At 39.2% G+C, this 22,619-nt stretch overlaps 2 protein-coding genes and 1 pseudogene across 3 annotated transcripts in view; 1 reads left to right on the top strand and 2 right to left on the bottom strand.

Annotated features, from left to right (window-relative positions):
• Positions 1-7,193, top strand: part of LOC144663583 (carbohydrate sulfotransferase 11-like) — a 43,652-nt gene extending 36,459 nt beyond the window's left edge. For both annotated transcript variants that reach the window (XM_078524595.1, XM_078524596.1), the window contains exons 4-5: positions 240-1,274; positions 7,109-7,193. In XM_078524595.1, the coding sequence (XP_078380721.1) occupies positions 240-1,052 (813 nt within the window). In that variant the 3' untranslated portion in view covers positions 1,053-1,274; positions 7,109-7,193. The remainder of the gene's footprint in view (positions 1-239; positions 1,275-7,108) is intronic.
• Positions 7,194-7,709: 516 nt separating this feature from the next.
• On the bottom strand, positions 7,710-9,573 carry LOC144664218 (uncharacterized; annotated as a pseudogene).
• A 2,981-nt stretch (positions 9,574-12,554) lies between these two features.
• On the bottom strand, positions 12,555-22,074 carry LOC144662424 (beta-1,4-galactosyltransferase 1-like). The gene is made up of 7 exons (XM_078523226.1): positions 21,226-22,074; positions 19,009-19,139; positions 17,873-17,989; positions 17,213-17,400; positions 15,549-15,671; positions 14,306-14,410; positions 12,555-13,530 (listed from the first exon to the last, which is right to left on the bottom strand). The coding sequence occupies exons 1-7, from the start codon at positions 21,722-21,724 to the stop codon at positions 13,386-13,388; spliced, it is 1,308 nt and encodes a 435-aa protein (XP_078379352.1). The 5' UTR covers positions 21,725-22,074; the 3' UTR covers positions 12,555-13,385.
• Positions 22,075-22,619: the final 545 nt, after the last annotated feature.

Here is a 22,619-nt window from a genome sequence, read left to right as displayed (position 1 = left end):
GTAGGTGAAACTCATTTTCATATGAATGGCTTCGCACGTAGACTCGCTTTGAAACATGATAGGTTAAAGGTAACTCGGAAATGGCCTGTTAGTTTGTGATCACTACCAATGTATTCTCCCCTGTAAGTCGTGCGGCTAATTTCAGAACAGTTTACACAAAAATCTGCGAAATACTCGTGATATAGCTCCTTTAAATAAAAATAAATGCACTCTGCTATTATATCCTTTTTACATTTTAGGAATCCTCAAGGTTAAACACTCAAAGAGAGGTGCGGCAAAACGAACGAAGAAAGCTGGTTGAGAAGTTCTGTGAGAAGACTGGCCACAATGCGACCGCAGACCCTTTCCACATAGCAGTGATTCCATCCCTTAAAATACTCTACTGTGTAACGCCAAAGGCTGCTTCCAGGCAGTTGAGGGCAATGCTGTATCGATTTAACAAGGAAAGAGGGGAGCTACGATTGCGTAAGTTCCCCCCTGACCAGCAAAATCAGATGCTTCTTGAATATTTCAAGTTCACGTTTGTTCGTGAGCCTTTTGAACGCATTCTGTCTGCATACAAAGACAAATTTGTTTATCCAAGGAAATTTGATCGTCCAATGCTTGAACTTCACGGCAGAGAGATTCTGAAAAACTTCCGTCCAGACGCTTCCCAGAGTGCACTTGAGCAGCTCAATGACATCACTTTCCGTGAATTCATTGAATATTTAGTAACCAAAGGAAGCAACAGAAGCACCCCGGTTATGGACTGGCACTGGGACAATTACGTCAACATATGTGGCATGTGTGCCATAAACTATGACTTTATAGGTCATTACGAAACTTTCGATCAAGATTTATCAGATTTTAAAGTGGCGGCACGGTTATCACCTGAACAGGCAAAGGTATTCAACGCTCACGCGAGTAATAAATCCGATACAGCCTCTTCTATAATCAGTTATTATTCGCAGATTCCCTCAGAATGGATCAACATCCTTGGTGAGATGTTCAGAGCCAACTTCGAGATGTTTGGATACAGCTTCCCGGGACCCCTCAAGAGTCTTGTTGAGTAAAAGAGAGACACAGTGAGGCTACTTTGCAAAGAGAGCCTATCGCAGTTTATATCGTTTCTTTCTTCTTCCATTATTTTCTAGTATTTTTTACGTACCATGGATTAATACCCGGGGACCTACTTATAGTCTCCGTAACTATGCGAATAACTTTAGTCAATTTCAATAAGTCACGGTGAGTTAAGGATATAAAGGGAAAATTGGAGAAAAATCGTGCCGGGTTTGGTCGATTTAAGTGCCACTGTCAGAGAAAGTGTTCCAGACCTTGGAAGTCGGGGTCAACCGATTTTCCTGAAACTTACTGCAGAAGTTGGCCTTGATGAGATATTCTAAAAGCCATTTGGGTTTGGTTTTCTGACTTTTACTTTCAAAGTTCCAGGGGTGGTCCCATATTGAGCCTTCAAATCATGAAAAATCCTGCTTTTGAAGGAGTAAGTTTGCACTTGTATAAAATCAAACACACAAAACCTTTTGACTAAATACTTGTAGGCTGTGATTCTACTATAAATGCTCTTTCATTTCATATATGCTGATTTGGCATAGAGGGTTCTGACAGTGTGAGGCATAACACGAAATTTGGCCAACTTTTGATGAGAAAACCACTACCCAAAATTGCCAAAATTTAGATGTTCATATTTTTTAACTGCCTAACTAGAAAAAAAGGACACTTATATCAGGAGTTATCCCAATGCATGTAGAACAAAATTCAGTTGAGAAAAATTTGGGCCGTGTAGTGTTTTAGTTCTTTAATGACCCATTTTGAAGCACACCCTGACCTAATTTGCATATTGTCAAAACCAAAAGTTTAACATCCATACTTATTTTATTTATTTTTAAACACTTCAATTTGCCTTGGCGAGGCTTAAAGTTCTTAGGAAAGCTGTTGTTAGCAGTAATAAGACGAGTAAACATAAATTTTGACTGTTAAAATTAGCAAAAATTAGAAAATCAACACTGATGAAATCAGTTTGTTCTTCTCAAAAGCATGTTCCTTAAAATATAATGTGCATACAATAAATGGAGTCCGTATAAGGTCTACGTGATAGTTTACTATACTAATACACTTCTTTTAAACATATCCATGCTTAACTTGCCAAAACTTAACTTACCAAAGCGTATTAAACGCTCTTCAAGTACTTAAAGTAAGTTTCCATATTTTTGAAAATCGTGCGGGTACAAACATCTTACGGCGTAATCGTACTTCCTGATGATCGTTACATTCTGCATTTGTTGACAGAATTCCTTTATAGTCCCTTACAATCAAATAACATTTCTGAAGCCGCTCAGTTCTTTGCCATTGCTGTTTCGGCTGCACACTGTCCATCCGCCATTTTGGATGTGGTCGCAAGAGAACTGGGTCGAGAGTCGCCTGACTAAAAACGTGTGGACTCAACCTACGCGTTTTACATTATGAAGTTTTCCTGTTCAGAGGTTTTTTTTCCAACAAAAGTCCTTTGCTCAACTTTAAAGACAGAACTGATCGTGACACTCTTTCATTTTGGTCACATTTTATTAGACCTGGGTGGAACTTGACTGTTAAGCATATGACACGGGCCCCAAAATCAACTAGGTGGCCAACAGTGGCTCAAGAGTTTTTGTTTTTGTTTTTAGATTTATGTTGAATCGTATTCCTGGAACTTCCGCCTGTCATATCGTTAAAAATTAAAATTTCTACTGTTTTTTTTTTTTTCGAGTTTAAAACTGACTTAATACACGTAATGATCATAATGGTGTGCCTCACCAAGCTAAGACAGCTAAATAAATTAACGATCGGCCAGAAGAACTAGTAAAAAAAAGGTAAACGTTTGATTTTAGGGACAGTTTTAACTCTGGAAATTCGCAAAAAGCAGTACTGATTTGAATTTTTATTATATTGAAATGACAATCATGCTCATATAATGATGAGAAACAAGTAACAGCATGTATATTGTATATGGTGTAGATAAGAGCCATCAATCGACATCAAAATGTTGTCACAACTCTACAATGATGCACAAGACCGAAAACCAGTCCTAGTTGCAGTTGGCAAGAATAGCCACATTCGTATACATGCATGTCAAAGGTGCGCTCACCATTTCCTTCAGCTTAGCAGTCAAAGTGACCTGACTGGTGAATTACAACAGAAAAACGACAACTCAGGTTAGATTTAGGAAACTACTGCAACCTTTTCTTCCAGACGAGTGCTTACCTTAAACGGAATTAACCTTCAACCATTGTCATGCTCCGTACCCAACGGCTACTGCGTAGTTTCTCTGCTAGAACTATTGATGAGCACGTTACAGTTCTTAAAAAAACAGTCTATATTACTGAACGTTTTTTCCCTCACATCCCGCTATTACGGACTCTCGCTAATATGGACACTAAACGACGACGTCCCAAGCGTGTTGCTATAACGAGAGTTGACTCACGGTATTTATTATTTTAGCACAACACGAGAATAATAGATCTTCAGGCCGGTCACGGTTTTGACCGCCATCTGGAAGGATATGCAACGCCGTCACAAATTACAGTGTCTTATGGGAATCTGATGGACTATCCGAAGGAGCCTAGCTTCTAGGCAAAATATTTAATCAAACAAATTTGAATGATGTAGCTGGGATATAAAGCGTTCAGTTACGTTTTTAATTTTCCATTAATTTCTGCGTTTAAATCCTCCCGGCTTGTTGCGTGGGTTCAGCGGGTAGAACGTAGGGCCTGTTTACATGGAAGGCGGGTTCCCCGGCTAACCGAGTTACCCGGCCAACCGAGCTACCCTGGGCGAGCCAACTTTCCATACGTTTCTTTAAAACACGCATCGAAGCGTTTACATGCAAGACGGGAAACCCGCCTTGCCGGGGCACTCGGTCTACTTGCCCGGGGCACCCTTCTAGGCGAGATAGCTTTTTGCCATGTAAACGGTTATGCCCGGGCTATCCCAGCTTGCCGGGATAAGTCTTCGCGCGTGTTGGCATAAAATTCATAAATTCTGGACCCAAACAGTGCTATTTGACCAAAATTAGATCAAATTAGTTTTATCTGTAGGCTGGAAAATTTTTCTTGAGCAACAGCTAATTAATTCGAAATTTTCGTAGGAATGATTATCCTTACTCACGAAACAACAAATTTAATTTCAATTTGGCGGCCAAAGACTGTTGAATTTCGATTGAATTCCCCCATAATTGGACGTAGTAAAGTTCTAAGAGCTTGCACATCAAAATAAAATAGGTTTAAAGACGGCTAGCCTTGATTATTTAGTAAAAAATCATATTTTTCTTCAATCATTTGGAGCTACATGGTTTTCCCACGCTGTGACACGCTTTACTGACGCTGTCTCAACTCGGGTAGAAGGGCTGTGAATTCTGCATGTTAAGGCGGGCTATGTTTCATCCCTTCTAGCCGGGTAACTCGGTTAGCCGGGGCACCCTCTCTCCATGTAAACAGGCCCTTATAGGCAAACGCCATCGAATAGGCTCTTACCGATAGTGCTAGCACTTTTTTTGGCATTATTTGGCTTCGCGAGCATTTTTTTCTACATTTTATCCCAAAAAGCACTGCTAGCATTATTTTGGATTTTCGACTGATTATTTGTATAATTTTGTGTTAAAAAGCACAATCTGACTTTTTTTATGGCGTCCAAAGCCTCCCAGAACCCAGATGCATTTTGCCCTCATTTTAGTCACAGGAGCCGAGGAGGCCTGAGGAATAGATTTGATAGGTCAGCGTTTTCCTTCTAAAAACCCAGTCCATCACACTCGATACAAGATGGCGTCATCCACGTTTTCATCGAGGAACAATGGAAGACAGCCAGCCAAGGCAAAAAAATGAAAAATGTTACTGAAAATCTGAAAAATGTAATATTCTATGTTTAAAAAAATCGGAAAAGAGAGAGCATTTTTATGTAAACCACGAGCACTTTTTAAAAAAAAATAGCATTATTTTAGCACTTTTTTGGCAATAAACGAGCACTGCTTTAAGCATTTAATGCTTTTTTTACGAGCACTATCGGTAAGAGCCTACCATCGAATCTTGACAATGTGCGAGCCCTCGAGTCGTGCAAGCCATTGCCGTTTGCTTAAAAAGCACATCGGTTACTCTAATATAAGTGACATTACATTATGCGGATATGGTTAGCGTTTATATTAGGATTTGAGGACAGAAGGCACTACTATTGATTTTTCCTTCCTTCTTTCCCAGTGTCCCCGAGCGCTTTTGTTTTTCACTCCTCAGGCTCGCGCTAACTTTTCACCTCTCCCCATTTCCCAGCCCTTACAAAAAATTAAAGAAGAGGCCTCTGTGGAGGGCAGAGTAAAGTTCATGCATGTTTAAGGCAGACACTGCCGTTTACGTACACTCCTCTTGATCAAGCAATCAGCCACGGGTTTTTTAGCCATTTTTCAATTACTTCCAAATTGAAGTTTGTCTAAAAATAATATTTTTTCTCACATAAAAAATGGCAACAGAGTAATTCTGCAAGTTATCAAAACCTGAGAAAAAACACAGATGTTTTTTTTAATGCCTGATTATGACGAAAAACTTTAAAAAATTGCCATTTTTTTCAACTGTGATGTAGTTCCTTTATACCCTATTGAAGTGTAATCTGCCGAAAAGAGAATATTTTAATGGCCCTCACTCGACACCAGAGATAAAACACGTGTTGATACTTGTTTCATTTCATTATAAGAATGATTTTAATAAGCCATTTGGTTTGTGTCGCATTATCAATTGTTCCTCCCAGGCTAGGTCTCGGGGGCTAGGTCTAATAAAATGCGACCAAAATGAAAAAGTCTTAATATTATGTCAACAAGTTTATAACATAGCGTCAAAAGAGGCTAATTTGAAAACAAAAATAATTTTCTCAGTACATTTTAAAGGTATCTTAATGAGTTCTATGGAAGTTTCGTTTGAAAAACGTTGGGTCCACACGTTTTCAGCCAGGCGACTCTCGCCCCAGTTCTCTTGCGACCATATCCAAAATGGCGGATGAACAGCGTGCAACCAAAATAGCAAAACTATGGCATAATGGCGAGGAACTGAGCGGCTGCTCAGAAACGTTTCTTGATTGTAAGGGACTATTAAGGACTTCTGTTATCAAATGCAGAATGAAGCGATCATTGCGAAATACGATTTGGCCGTAGGATGTTTGTACTCGCACGATTTTCAAAGATATGGAAATTTACCTTTACTATAAGAACGTTTAATACGCTTTGGTAAGTTAAGTTTTAGCAAGTTCAGCATGGATATGTTTCAAAGAAGTGTATTTATTAGTATAGTAAACTATTACGTAGACGTTATACGGACTCCTGTATTGTATGCACATTATATTTTAGGGAACAAGCTTTGGAGGGGAACAAACTGATTTTTTTCAGTATTGTGTTTTTTAATTTTTGCTAATTTTAACAGTCAAAATTTATGTTTACTCGTCTTATTACTGCTAACAACAGCTTTCCTAAGAACTTTAAGCCTCGCCAAGGCAAATTAAAGTGTTTAACAATAAATAAAATAAGTATGAATGCTAAACTTTTGGTTTTGACAATATGCAAATTAGGTCAGGGTGTGCTTCAAAATGGGTCATTAAAGAACTAAAACATTACACGGCCCAAATTTTTCTCAACTGAATTTTGTTCTACATGCATTGGGATAACTCCTGATATAAGTGTCCTTTTTTTCTAGTTAGGCAGTTAAAAAATATGAACATCTAAATTTTGGCAATTTTGGGTAGTGGTTTTCTCATCAAAAGTTGGCCAAATTTCGTGTTATGCCTCACACTGTCAGAACCCTCTATGCCAAATCAGCATATATGAAATGAAAGAGCATTTATAGTAGTATCACAGCCTACAAGTATTTAGTCAAAAGGTTTTGTGTGTTTGATTTTATACAAGTGCAAACTTACTCCTTCAAAAGCAGGATTTTTCATGATTTGAAGGCTCAATATGGGACCACCCCTGGAACTTTGAAAGTAAAAGTCAGAAAACCAAACCCAAATGGCTTTTAGAATATCTCATCAAGGCCAACTTCTGCAGTAAGTTTCAGGAAAATCGGTTGACCCCGACTTCCAAGGTCTGGAACACTTTCTCTGACAGTGGCACTTAAGGAATGTTAAACCGACGTTAGGCAAGTTTACACAACTGAAGGCTACTAATAATAAATTTGTAGAAGGGTTCACACGACCTTGTTGCGACCTGACTGAATTAATTTGTCTAGTGAATGAAAGAAGGAAGTAAGGAGGGAAGGAAGGAAGGAAGGAAGTAAGGAAGGAAGGAAGGAATGCGCCTCCTTGTGACGAAATATTTCTGTGGCTGTTCCGAAGCATCAGTGAAAACTTAGTATTGCCAAGTGGAAAATGACTAAACGATTTTCAGGAAGTAGAGTGATATTTAGTAAACTTACAAAAGGACAGTAATGTTATTCTTGATGTCCAAAAATAGCTAGTAAATGTGTCCGTATGCCACTGGAAGGTTTACAACTTCTGGAGAAAAGGTCTGGAGGAAGAAAGGTACAGTGAAAGTGACGTGTCTTGCCGAAGAACACGACGCGGTGCTCCAGTGAGAGCTCACACCCGCACCGCTCGATCCGAAGTCCTGCGCACTAACCATTAGGCCACCCCGCCTCCCACAAGTGTAAAGCTAGCAGTTCATAAATTTGGACCGTTTCTCCGTATTAGTTGGGCCACATTCAGATTCTCTAATATTTTTCTAAGCACGCGCACAGGCTTGGTTTCGCTTGGCTTTCCAAAATCATTCTCGAACTGGCGTTTGTTGAAACCCTAGAAGTCATCAAAAACTCAGTAAATGACTATATTAACGAGCTTACATGCTCTCTACAAAATTGCGGATGAGCTTCAATAGATTGCGAATAAAGGAAAAACTTGTTACTGAAATGCAATAATTGCTTTCTACAGTAGCATTTTCGTGATCATCTGGAGCTCTTATAGCTCAAAATGGCGGCTAAGTATCTTCGTTATGTATTTATTTTTTATTTATTTCAATTTAATGGCATTAAATCTAAGTCTAAATGTATACACAAACAAGCAAAGCCATAAGGATAATCTGAAAAAGAGTGTAAGTGCCCATCTGGAAGCGCGAAACGTTGGTTCCTCCTCTGTAGTCTTAGCTGTCACTGTTTATGTCATGTCCGAAAGTCTCAAATCCCCCATAAATTATGCTTTGGCCGTAGCAAATTGCTTGCGGTTGCTTGTTCCGTGAAAAAAGGTTGCTCCAAAAGCCAAAAAATGCCCAACATTTGTCGAGCACAATCTGTAGAAGCTTAATTATGGAAGTTTCTGTTTACCGTATTTATTCGATTAAACGCCTCCCTCGAATAAACGCTGCACTTACGCCGCATCACGATGCGGCGTTTATTCCAACAAAAAAGGCAAAAAGCAAACGTATATACAGTAGTAATCAAGTTTGAGCAAGCCTCAAAAGCGTATTTTCCTTGATTTTAACAATGCTTTAAGACTTTTTAAGATAATGAAAATATCTTTTAAGACAAACACTAAAATATTTTTTCTCTTTTTAAAATTCAAATGTTCATTTACCATACTATTGTTAGCAAGAAATAAACTGAATTTTAAATAAACGCCGCCTTCGTATAAACACTGCCCTCGAAAAAACGCCGCCCTCGAATCACGGAAAATTGAATAAACGCCGCGGCGTTTAATCGAATAAATGTGGTAACTTAACAAAGAATCGCGTTCAAAATGCGCATACCGGACAATGGATTGGTGACGTCTTATATTCATACAATATGTCGGGGTATTGATCACATAATTATCCAAGTTCTGCTTAAAATGTTCAAACAAAGAGCGCTTCCCGTAAACCATAGGAGCTTCTTGTCGAATCGTCTCAATGTAATCTCGTCAGTACATTTGTATTAGTGACTTTGGGTATGAACGATGCGTTGGATTACCATCGGTTACAGGCACAAACATAAGTGCTTGCCTACGGAACTTCAGCTCAACCGCAGTAAATATGCATCTGTGTATTGATCACCAACTTACTTTCTCGTGGTAGGGAAAAAGGTGTTGTATAGCTTTATAATGGTGTGCACTGAAAACCACAAAGTTGGTATCACCAGTGATCTTTCAGTAATCTTGCATATTTTATGTCTTCTTCCAAACGTCCAACTTGCCCCGTGGTTCCATTGTTCCACGGCTCTAAACGGCTGTAGCTTCTTCATTTCTGGAGGAATAAATTCGTTAATCACAATCCTCGAAAAACAAAGTTGATTGATTGATTGATTGATTGAAAAACTGCATCTTCGTCTAGAAAGATGTAATAATGGTAGCCAGGTTGTCTTTTTATTGCAGTAAAGTAAAGCACATTTCGACCTGATCGCCATCCAGTATTTGGATCAAACAGATAGGTGATGTGTGACGAATTTTGATCTTGACACTTGGTTTGAAAACTTAGCACTATAACATCACGAAAAATAAGTTACATGTCCTAGGATTACCAATCGCAGATGGGCTGGCCAAGTTTGAAGGAAGACATCGCTCGGTTTGAGTAATATAAATAAATGACTTCGAAAATGACCTCTTTTTCATTCTCACTGTAGCGTCCGGTTCTTCACTGACGTTAACGAGAGCTGGTGGAACTCCTCGACTGACGACTTTAGCAGTAAAAAAAAAAATGGCGTGAGGTTTCTTAATGGTTTGTTTTTCTACTCCACGACGGACTTCAAAGAGAGTTTTTAAAAACCTCGCTTCAAAGAAAATAAGACGGATTCCGCAGAGAGTTCGAGCAATAAGTGCACAAAATTTATTACCAAAAATTCTGCTCATAGCACGGTAACATTTTGTATACTGTTTAACACATCTCACTGTAATTCCTTTTTGTGAGTGACCCCGCAATCCATTTTTCTATCGCGGGGGTCAGCTTGAGTGCTAACGTTTCGAATATTTTTGTTAACTGCACTCAAACTGTTAGCATGCTATAAGATCTTTTTTGGTAACTTTATTCTTTTGTCTTTATTGATGCAAACTGGTGGAAGTAAAACTATACCTGTTAAACTATAATTGCTATGTTGTGCAGTTAATTGTTCCCTTCGGAAATAGCCTAAGTATAAAAACCATGCTCAATCGACAATTGCGGACGGTTTTATCTCAAAACATTGAATTTCTCGGGAAGCAAAATTGACTGGTTTCCCGAGGAACCAGTCATTAAGAGGCCGTCTTTCCTTAAAACACCCACTCAAATTCGCGTCAAAAAATAATTTTGCCTGAAACTCTAGCCTGCGAAAACAGCCGCCTCTCATGCTCCGATACGCAACAAGCGGATCGGAGCACGAGAGGCGGCTGTTTTCGCAGGCTACTGAAACTCTGGCAACTGAAAGACTTTACCGAGGCTAAAACTAAAACAGATTTGGTTTGATTTAAAATGATTTTCAGGCCGCGTTAAGAGCCATCAAATATTTTGCCCCTTCAGGACCCGCCGCAACGTTTGAAAAATTAGAAAAATAGACATTTTTTGAACTGCTGTCAAATATTTTATTCGTATTGAACACCGACAATTTTTATATCAATTTGTTTATAAACATTTTTAGTTTTTCTAGCATCTTTCCCCTCGATTTATCTGGAAATGCGAAATCAAGGATATAATGACCACTTCTGATCGGCATCAAACGAAGGTTGAAAAATGGCCTTGATTTTGAAGCAAATATTTCAATTTCGGGACCTAGTTGATAACTACAGTCGAAGCTCTCGTAAGCGGACACCCTCGGGACGCGAAAAAATTGTCCGCAACTGGAGCTGGCCGCTTACGAGAATGGTTTTTGTAAGCGGCCACTAGAGGTGTAGGGGATAGATGGCCGCTTACGGGAGCTTGCCCAGCTAACATAATGGTAATATGCATGTTAGTGGTGTTTCGAAATGTAACCGGACGTGGATGACGACAAAATAAACACTGATTAATATGGTACTGTAATTACAGTAAAATCATTGTAACGAACGGCGATGTGAAGTTGATTGATTAATACAAGATACAGAGGTTTTTTCAGTGTTTTTTATATGATTTTCTTTGCGTTGTCCGCTTACGGGAGCTTAAAAACAAAGAAAAAGTCTAAGTGGTAATCTCGGAAAGTGTCTGCGGCCGCTTACGGGAATGTCCGCTTACGAGAATGTAAAAATACAGAGTTTGTATGGGAGTAAAAACGGGGTTTCTAACAAGGTGGCCGTAAGTAGAGCTGTCCGCTTACGAGAGTGTCCGTTAAGAGAGCTTCGACTGTATACTCTACACAGCCGAAAAGTGTATTACTTTATCGGCTAAAACTGATATGCAAAATCACATGTACGTTTTCAGTATTTCAAAAGTTATGACCGTTTGTATCAGCACATGTGCGAGTAATAACAACATTTCCGCTTATATAACTGATCGGCCAGACCGGCATATTCGAGAACAGAAGATTTGTTCCACATCTGCGCGCAGACGTCTGCAATTCGTGGCGTTCATTTCTCTGGACATCGAGAAGGGCATACACCAGAGAGAAAGAACACATGAAAACACTGGGCAATAAGGAGGAACCCCGGGGCATACTTCCTATAATGGCCTACACGGGGAGGATCCACCCTGGAAGGGGTACCTTTTTCAGGCTTCAGGTATATGAAATGGTAGGGATTTCACAAGTTTATAGGTATATGAAATGGTAGGAATTTTTGTCATTAAGATAGTTAAATTTAAATCTTTTTAACAGACGCAACTTATGGCTATATCGTCTTAATTTATTAAGCGCTACATAAAAATGCCAATAAAACATCCTGTTTTAAGTTTATAACGTGTCGTGTAGGTATCTGAGAGGGGTACCTTTTTTCTATAAAAAGGTATACGAAAGGGGTGCTTTTTTTATCAAAATGGTATATAAAAGGGTAAGGGGTTGGACCTCGAGGCGGAGCCTCCCCGTATAAAACTTTTTTGAGTGACCCGCCGGGGGAGGAACGATCGGCCTTATGCAATATGGAAGCATTGTAAAGGGAAACATAACAATGAAATACAGAAACTTCAAATGAATATTACTGGTGTTAATTCCAACGACGATGTACTAAGATAACTATCTGTGGGTAGGGTGTTAGGTTTACAAAGGAGGCAGCCTGGACTAGTGGTTAGGGCGCTGGACTTGTAATCCGAACGGCCCGGGTTCAAGCCCTGGCCGGGGGCGCTGCGTTGTGTTCTTGGGCAAGTCACTTAACTCTCATAGTGCCTTTCTCCACCCAGGTGTATGAATGGTATTAGCGAATTTAATGCTGGGGGTAACCCTGCGATGGACTAGCATCCCATCCAGGGGGGAGTAGCAATACTCTTAGTCGCTTAATGCTACAGAAGCCGGGATAAGCTCCGGCTGTATGTGCCACGTGGCTCGGACACAGACTTAACCCTACCTTTTACCTCAATTAGCATAGTTGTGCTAAATAAATTGACACCTAAATAAAGTGTTTTATTTTTATTTAATTTTTTTAACAAGGTAGAAATAGGTTTTTTTTCCCTTTTTTTTTTTTTTTCTAAAACCCACCAAAGACTATATAAAATACATCGACGAACTCTGAGAGGAAATGGAACTGTTTCAACATTCCGCGCAAAGTAGTCACCCATGACCGCGCGCTCCCACCAAGATGGGACATTTCGTGGTGACGTACATGAAGTCTAAGAACATATCGGCTATTTCAATGAACACACGAACAATGTGACATTTTTATACGACGGACAACTGGAGAGGCGCAAAAAGCGAAATATATTTCGAACTACCACAATTTAAATGTTTATATTGTTTTTAAAGTTTTTTTAATTGCGTTCAACGAGTATAAAAGACGTGATGTCTAATTGTTCTCGCAATTTTCATTCATAAACCGTTACCGTATTTTCTCGATTAAACGCCGGGTATCGAATAAACGCCGGGTCTCCAAGACAAAGTTGAAAATAGGCCCCTCACGTATTTATTTAAGGTTTAATAAGCTGTAGGCATATAAGCCTGATACATTTTTGTCAAAAGTAACGAATAAAAACCAGTGCTTAATAAAAATCGGGCTCAAAAAAAAACTGCAGAAGTCAAATAAACGTCGGGTCCACCAGGGCAAGTTCCTAATAAACGCCGGGGGCGCCGGATTACCGTGAAAATACGGTAATCACATCGTACATCCGGAATAAACGTCACCACAGGAGAGCAAGCTCGGTGACGCAATACTGTCTCCAGGCTCTCTCATCTTCAGTCCGAAACCAGTGCAACTTGTGCCTCGCCGCTTAAATCCTGGTCTTTCATCGGTCTGGTAAATCCTTTCACACCATTACCGCCTATGACTGTTGGTGGTTGCCGCAGGAGACGTTCTTCACATAGTCTAATCAGAATAAAGTGCCTGAAGGGTTTAAAACCCTATGTTGTTTTCTCCATGGCGTCTTTCACATCAGCTGTCACAATAGTATAGAGAGGGAGTACTGTCACTTGCTGCACGGCATATTTGAGAGAATTGAGGCCGTCCGTACTCATCCGCTCAGCAGAAGTGTGTAATTTAGCAACACTGTGTGAAGATTTACAAGAAAAATCTGTTAATACAGTGAAATGTTTCGAAGCGAAGATGTCATTGACATAATGGGATGGAATGAAATGGGATGAAATGGAATAGGCTGGGCTGGGGGGATGGAATGGAATGGGAAATAATATAATAAAATAAAACGATGAATGTCAAGCTTAAATCTTGGCAGCTCATTTTGCAGTTAATCTAAGAGGTTTAGTAAAACAAAAACTATTTTACAAATATTAATATCACTTAGGGTCAGTTTATATGGAGAAAGATTGTTTCTGGTCCTTCCATGCCGACTTTGCCGAGCCACCCCGAGCGAGAGAGCTTTTATACGTTTTTTTTTATAAATAGCTGCGAGCGGTTTATATGAAAAATTGCAAAGTTGGCTCGGGGGTAGGGTGACCCCCGCTTTGAACTTTTTCCATGTAAACACCCCTTGACTTGCCTACCAGGGACAAGTCTGAGGCCACGGGTGATCATGCGTGAGATCGGGAGGGCTAATTTTTGGCTCTGTTGGCAGGGGCAACTTTTCTTATATAAACGCCCGGTAGACAATGGCCCGAGGGTAGGGTTTACCCTCCTACCATTCTTCATATAAACAGGCCTCTAGATCACACTATAACATTATATTAAAGCAAAGCCAATAAAATTTAAAATTTAAAATATAAAAATAAAAATTATTTATAAAAATTGTATAAAAAAAATTTGTCAAGTAGGGGAAGACATTTCGCCAAAACTAAGATCATTAGTCTTTACGAACTGTACAGCTTACCGATTTGGATCACCCCCGTGACTACGGAAGTGAAAAACCTTGAGCATTTTATATCTTCCCACTTGCATGGCTGGTCTTTTTAGCTTGAGCCCCTTGGCAGTTATTCTGACAAAAAAAAAAAAAGAAAAACGTCTGGTTCACACTACATTAATGTTAACCCTGCAGAACTGGCACATTTTTAGAAGGGGCGGAGCATGAAGCGTGAAAGGCGAGTTGGTGTATTGAGAGGGAGCGCTTATGTACCTACCCTGCTAAATAAAACCGCGTTGCCCCGAATGGATAAACAACACTATCCAAATGATCTATCCACAGGAAAAATCACTATCCAGGGGATAGCGTAGTTTGTTTTGCCAGAACTTATCCACTGGATAGCGATTTATCAGGCAGATAGCACTATTTACCATTTTAACAAAAGGACCTATTCTGCGGCTATTTTCCTTTAGCTTATCAGATACATCAATTTAAAAACCCAGGGATCACGGAGGGGGAGGGCCTGGTAGGGCTATAGCCCTACCACTTTTTTGCTTGGGTTGATTTTTTAGGGCTCCAGATGACATGGATAACGTATTAATTTTACCACTTGAAAGTAACAAAACATGTCTACTCTTGCATATGCGCTTCACGAAGTGAAAGACTCGGCGGCAGTTATTTTGACAGGCATTTTTACCGTATGGCAGACACGGCATACAATAATAAGGTAGTGATTTTCGGTATCTAGTCTAGTATAGGGTTGCAAATTCAGCTGGAGATGGTCTGGTATAGGGTAAGGGTTTCAGAGTCCCAGCGGCACACCCCCACCCAACCCAAAAATATACATCTTTGGTAGCCTCCGGAAATCTTCGGTAGTCTTCGAAAATCTTCGGCAGTCTTTGGAAATATTTGGTAGTCTTCGAAAATTTTCAGAAATGATCTGAAATCGCCGGAAAATGGCCGAAAACTTCTTCATATACTGAACAAAATAATATTGGCCTTTTTGGAGAGGTTTTTGTTTCTTACTAGATAAAATTCACTGTTTCAGTGAATTTTTTTACTGTTAGTGTTAAAATGCCTAAAATTTTACTGTTTTATGTTACAAAGCCAAAAGATTAAGCGTTTAGTATTATCGTGATACCCCCATTCAGACCCTCTCTGTTATGCAAAATTCAAAAGAATACCCAGACCACCTTTCGGTCTTGTCTCGTAGGCTTGTGACGTTTTCACCCGACAACGTTAATTAAAATAGCTGTAAAAAATACACAAGTACCTTCTGAAAAGATCATCATCTTCACCTCCCCATCCCCAAAATTCGTTTGAAAATCCATTGATAAGCTCAAAATGTTCCCTTGTGAAAGATCCAACCCCTCCAAAGATATTTTCATATGGCAGGCTGGAAAGAAATGATAACAAAGTCAAAAATGAAAATTCCAAACAGATGTGATTATATTTATAACAGTATGTGACAATTTCGTCCTAGAAATGTGATATCAAAACTTGGAATAAAAAAAATGGCGATTGAAGGCCGATTTTCTTCAGTTAGAAACATTTACCATGTAGTTGATTAATATCGTGAAAAAAGGTTGCTCTTGTTCATTATTAATGTTAATCTCGTTCCCACATCTCGCAGGTAGACGAGATCTGGGAACGAGATTATTTTAATGTAGTTAATTATCTGCTGGAATAATAAACGTAAATAAACCGCCGTAACAAATTTTTAAATGCTGACGTTTTGAGCGTAAGCCCAAAAGGTTCAAGTGACAATACTTGACTTCACACTAGAAGCTAAGTTAGTTCCAAGTAAGCACTTGACTTAAGTGCACTTGAAAATCTCAGGTCGCATATTTCATCTGGCTTCACACTTGATGACAAAGTATATTACTTGAGGTACAAGCTGTCACTCATCTTCAGAATCGTGACAACTCTGCACGCCGCTTTCATTTGGCTTCCATTTCCCATTGGTCAAGTGCGTTCTCAAGTGTGGTGTAGATCATACTCAGTGGCGGCGTACTTCGGCTTCTTTGAACTACGAAAGTTTCCATGGTCACCAAGTAAAGTTCAAGTGAGCACTTAGATTATACTTACGAGCTCTAGTGTGAAACCAAGTAGTGTCCCAGCTACTAGATTCGAAAGTTCGCTATCCTAATTTCCATATTGAATTGCCAAATGCCACTTAATATACAGATAAAGGTAGGAGAAAAAAAAAAAAAAAAAAAGAAAACAAAATAAAAAAAAAAAAAAAAAAAAAGAAAAGCGGCCCCTTTAATTTTATTTTTTTTTTAAAAAAAAAAAAAGGGGGCAAAATTTTTACGGTCCGACCCAATTTTCTCTATCGTGTAAAGGCACCTTAAATCAGTGGATTAAAAGTTTTTACAGAGCAAAATAGAATAAGTGTTTGTGTAAGAAGTACAAAACTACAAGGATGGATAATTCATCAACTTTGATTTTGTGACAGGATATCAAAAAAAAAATTGCCATTCTAGTGAAATTTGAATCTTTTCATCTTCTTTTAAGTTTGTTTCTATTTGACATTTAAAACTTTGCCTTCTCACATTTTCTGGCCATATCACCCACCCGGGGGCAAGGAACTTAGCTTGTCATATTTTCAGTCGGGGGAATATATAAGTGCCGGTTTTGGCCAATCTTCGTAAAAACACTGGAAGATTTCCCGAATTTTTTTATTCAGTCAAAAACTAGCGAGAGCACTCACGGGTACACCGAAAGCAATCGCGCCTAAAAATATGTCATGTTGCTTAGCAACTTCTGGAACGAAAACCGCGGGCTCGGTCACTTTTCAGAGAAGTGATGTAACTATCAACTAGCACTTGTTTCACCGCAAAACTCGCCAAGGCGGTTTACTTACCTTTATCGACTTCCAGCTGATAATCAACTGAGTGTTTCACTGGCTTAAGAAAAATTAATTCAGTCACTTACAGGTACTTAAATGTATCTACTGCTACTGACATATGTCTGGGAGACGATGGGCAGCTGTACTCATTGCGATCGTCTTCTGGTATTAAGTCGACATCATGAAATACAAAACATTCATACTGATCGAATTTCAAAGATTCATTGAAACCAATGTTGAACAGCATGGCGCGGTTAAACGGGGTTTGCTCTGCCTGTTGATGAAAGACAGTGTGAACAAGGTTAAACTTGAACGGGCACAACTAGTCTCGTCAAAACCAAAAAATAGACAAAACGACAACATATTGTCCAAGGCCAACAAAAGATCCTTTATCCCGCCGAGTTCAGGAATAGGATCCACGATCCGAACTCCAAGACAACTTTTAAGTTGTTTTAAAAAGTCTAAATCTGAGCCAAAATTTCAGCTTATCTGAGATCCACCATATTTTGAAATACGTAGTCCGCCCAATTTACAAAATTCTGCAATCAATCTGCCTTTTAAAGCTAAATCTAGCCTGCGTAGCTGGCGGAAAAGAGCTAAATCCGTCCATCAGCGAACCTGTTTACCCCCTCTTGTGCAGTAGCAGTTAACACATTGTGAGGCCTATCCGCTTTAATATGGTACTTGCTTTAATGTGGATCCAATACAATATAAACGTAGATTTGGGATAGCTATTCTAAAAGTACCTGTTCTATTACAAAAATCCTGTAGTCCACATTCTGTTTCTTCAGCATAGGGTGCAAATGTCGAACAAATATTGACAACTGCTCCTGGCGATTGCGATATGGAATTATTAAAGCCATCTGGTGAGAAATCATCAAATTAAAATATCTTGTTAGCAACAGTAAACTTAGAAAAAACACGAGATAAGTTTATGCCGTAAATGATGCAACTTACAAAGAGGAAAATAGTAATTAAGAACAAATGTTAAGATCTGATGATGATAAGAAAACCACTGAGGTTGAAATTGACCCTTTATTTAAAAAGATGCTAAGAACGACACTGCACCCACGCTGAGACTATGGGCCAGTTTACACGATTCCCGAATGAATGACTTTCATTCCGGAACGAAATTTCTTTCGAAATAAAGTTCGTTCTTTATTCACATGACAAAGTCGACCGGCTCAAATTAAGGCGTTTTCACGTGCGTGGTTTTCGCGCGAGATCAAAAACAAAAATGGCGCGTGTTTCGCGCGCACATGTTATTTCCACCATTTATGGTCATATCTACAATAGCCCGTATGCATGTTTACGTCAGACTGGCTGGTTTCACCACCAAGCCTCGCTTTCGAAGTGTAAACTTGTAAATTGTACCATTAACGAATTCCCAAAGCAGCAAAGATGAAAAGAATACCCACATGAAAACTGCATGAACGTGGCATAGGGTTGAGAATAATTCGCGTAAACGAGGCTTGGTGGTGGATTTTGAGCATATGACGTTATCATGCATAAGGCCTATTTTAATGAGCAATTTGACTGTTTGGCTACTTCTTTGTGCTAAACAGGATATAATACTACGTTTTTTTCACTCTGAGTTCAATCTGTTGCCTCTGTATGCAGTTTCATGAGATACAGTTTTTTAGCCTGTTCCAGGTTCCGGTAGCTGGGGGAAAGCGAAAAATGCAGGCGAGCAAAAAGCGCGGGAAAACGTGCGCAAGCGAGTCACAGGCGATTGGTTTTACTTCTGATTGGCTGAGAAAGTGGTGCGAGAGTTTTAAACCAATTAATCATTAAGCGTAGTAATGCATACGCGAATTACTTTCGTCACTCAAGTGCCGAAAACCGCTCTATCAAAGAGAGGTAAATCGATTTAACGGCTCACCTTGACTCTTGCCTTGCATTCAGTAGGATTCCAACATCCGCCATTTTTCACCCAGCCACCATGTGAAACAGACAATTCTTTTTCAACTTCTTCCATTTTAGGAACAGTCGCGTTTACCAATAAACGACCAACTAAAACCAAAACTCGAGCATTAGAATAAGAAAAGAACATTTCTGAGGATAACTTTATTTATTTTTTGAACATGTCCATACATTTTACTTGTTCAATAGTTTAATTATAAAATTAAAGTCCTAAAAGATCATAATATTCTGCACTTATATCTTGTGTTACCATGATCTCTCTGAGGCATTTTGATGCAGAATGTCCAGTTATTGCAGTTACATTCACTTGCAAAGATGTTTAGCCGAATAAAACCTAGAAATAAGACCTCGTTTATTTATCTGCTTAGTGACAAAAGATGGTCCTGAAGGGAGAGTGTGTGTACTGTTGTCCCAATTTTTTTTCCAAATCCCAGTTCAGTTCCATTGTTTTTTTTTTGTTTGTGATTCCCATTCCCAGTGATCAAAATCCAACTACTTTGAGCGTAAAGTAAGATATATCGTCTCTTTTCTCTGTAAATCTAATCCTTTTTATGCACAGTTTGAGGTAGTGTGAGATGCAATTCAACACCGTAAATGCCCTGTCCACACTTACTCGTTTTCCGCCTATCGTTCACACTAATACGATCGAAACCGCAGCGTTTTCGAAATCCTCCGTTTTTGCTGTCCGCACCGATACGATAAGGCTTCGTTTCCAAATGTCTCCACTCTCGGGGGGCACCGTGTTTTTCATGAAAACGATAAGCGTTTTCGATCGTATCCGTGTACATGAAGGACAAAAAATTGCTTCAACGAAAATTCATCGTCGGAACCGGATCAACGAAAACTCACTTAGGCCCGGCCAAACGCGCGCAACATGTCCCAGTTGTGCACAACAATGTTTTGCTACGTTGCATTGAAATGTTGCGTGCGTTTGGCCAGCTCTAGCCTGTAATACAGGCGTATTTTAGCGAGCGAGCGCTTTTTGATCGGCCGAGCGCCATCCTGGATTCGTACTCGGGAGAGGATTGGGGAGAGGAGAGAGAGAGAGAGGAGAAAACGAGTCCCAGGGAGTAAAAGTGAGGAGAATGTACAGTGAGGTGGAAGGGGAGGTGAAGGTTTTCTCGTTTTGACAAGGAGCCCGTGCAAACGGAAACTTTGGTGACTGTACTTAAAAGATCTTGGCCGATTTACAAGCTGACGGAAAAGGTAATCAGAGGAAGGGTCAAAGTCGAACTTAACGAGACGGAAAGATATTTCCAAGGAGGGATATTTTCAGTTCCAAACATTTAAAATTTTTATTGTTTTGATACAAAATATGGTATTAGTTTTCGCGTGTTTAAATTTCGTGCAACGTTTTTTCCCCATTATTTTGAAATTGGGAAAATCGCGAAAATTAGTACAGTAACGCGAAAATAAGTAAATGAGAATAAGGTACAACTCTAATAACAGTCGTAAATCGCTGACCAAGGCGAATATACCCTAAGTCCCAGTACAGTCTTTAATTTTAATACTGATTTCTACCGGAACTCGGTTATACTCTATAAACATTATGTAGCCAATGTTTTTTATTATTATGTTAATAGCACACACTACTTAAATTATGTCTGACGGATATTTTGGTCGGAATAAAAATTCGGATCTTTCACGCCGATTGAATTTATCTCACAAGTCAGCTGTGTTAGAGTTAGATCTTCAATGTCTTGTCCGACTTACAAGGAATTATACTTGACAGAGGCAACGTTCTAGCCATTAATTTACATGTAAATTCATGCTGTTTCTTAGAGAGAATTTGTGAGTTTTACGCATCACTGATGCGTAACTGCAACAAAAGGTTTGTTCTAGAATAAATTTTAGTTACCTAAAAATATTAGCATTGCGACTTTGATTAACTTTCTTTCCCATTAAAAAAGTTATTAAAGAAATAACACACTGAATGAAGCATGCTTCAAATGCGATGATTTCTCAAAATGACGTTAAAGCGTGCCGATAACGCTTCATAAAGCTTCGTCATTTAAAACCCTGAAGCGTTACTTCATTTGCATCTTTTTTATTTTGTTTTATTTGAATAAAGCATTCTTTATATTGAGTCTGAAAGAGGCGGTTGAAATTCACGCGAATATGTAAATAAGTAAGTTGATTCACAAGTAAACTTCAATTTTAAGAAATCAGGGCTTACCTAGCGTCGAGAGGTTTTTTGGACATAAGTTTTCATCCTCGACATGTAGATTGCTTCTGTTGTTAGGTACACGTACTCCATTTTGCTCTTCGCCGATGCTTGATCTGTTTGAATATTCGTGGCGATACAAACTTGCATCTGATCCATTGTTTGATATACTTTCGCCGTAATAGTTATTCTTAATCTCCGATACCTTAGTTTTAAACTTCTGGTCGGAGTAGTTGGAGGGCATTCTCGCTTGAAGCAAGTTAACGTCGCTTAATTGCGTCCAAAAACTCGCGTGAGAGAAATTCGCCGACAAAGCGTATTTCGAACGGTTCGTAAACAATGCCCATTCTCGAATATCTTTTCCAATCTGTAACATTCCCAGATACTTAATTTCCAGAGTCGAAGAATATGAATATCTGAGAGAGTAATAAAACATTGCAATGATTGCAACCATAGCAATCAAAAATGTACAGAGCATAAATGTTTTTAGCCTGCCTAAAAAGTTTGCCATAATCCTTCGTCCACTGCAAGAAAAAGTTCCACTTCAGATGTCAAGAAAACCACGTCCAAAAACGATTCTTGGAGTCATAAAGTAACGTGAAGCTCAACTCCAGCAGAGATCTTTCAAATTTTCCTTCTAGGCTGTATGCACACATTCAAACCGGTAGTTTCTGTACATAAACACCTGGCAACCGCTTTTTTTAACCCAAACAAGGCAATTTGAGGCGATCGTTTGCTGTGTGAATTACTCTGAAAGGCCTCGACAGAGCAGAAAGTTAATTGTCGATAACTAAATTGAATCGACAAAGCGCTTTTCTACACCAGAGGGTAAAGTTAACTAAATTGTTATGCGGTAGTCCCACAAGTAGCTCTGGGGACAAGAATGGAAGTAGTCTGGTAACTAACTGGTAACTTAATTGCGTTCGCTGCGCATGTCAGAATCAGTGTTTTGGTGGCGAGACTGCTGGCAGCCAACACTGATGCAACCTCGTTCCCAGGGTCTCTACAGAAACTTTGCCTGGTTCAATGCTGTTTTTTTTGACCGGCTAAAAATATAAATAGTTGTCGATGACTAAATTATTTTCCAGTTTGTTACCGATATAAACTCGACATGCAGTAGCTTTAGTTGAGTCTTTTATATTAGGTTATTGATAACTTGTTGTTATCGACAATTGACTCCCTGTCTGTCGGGGCCCTAAAGTTTAAATTGTTGAACTAAACTGAACTAAAAAAAACTGATAACACGTCATAAAATCCAAAATAGCGGCGCGCGGGCAATTTAAAAGCGATAATCTTATCCACTTTTTGTTGCTATTAAATGTTATTTCTCCCTTGTCCTGTAAAATTTAGAATTTAGGCATTGGCCATTTTTATACTAGAGACGTGTTCCCCCGTCTGGACGAGCT

This window comes from Oculina patagonica, chromosome 8, assembly GCF_052425735.1.
Source record: "Oculina patagonica isolate OP01 chromosome 8, crgOcupat, whole genome shotgun sequence".
NCBI lineage: Eukaryota > Metazoa > Cnidaria > Anthozoa > Scleractinia > Oculinidae > Oculina > Oculina patagonica.
Note: the sequence above shows the minus strand (reverse complement) of the source record. Positions and strands in the feature narration are given on the sequence as shown.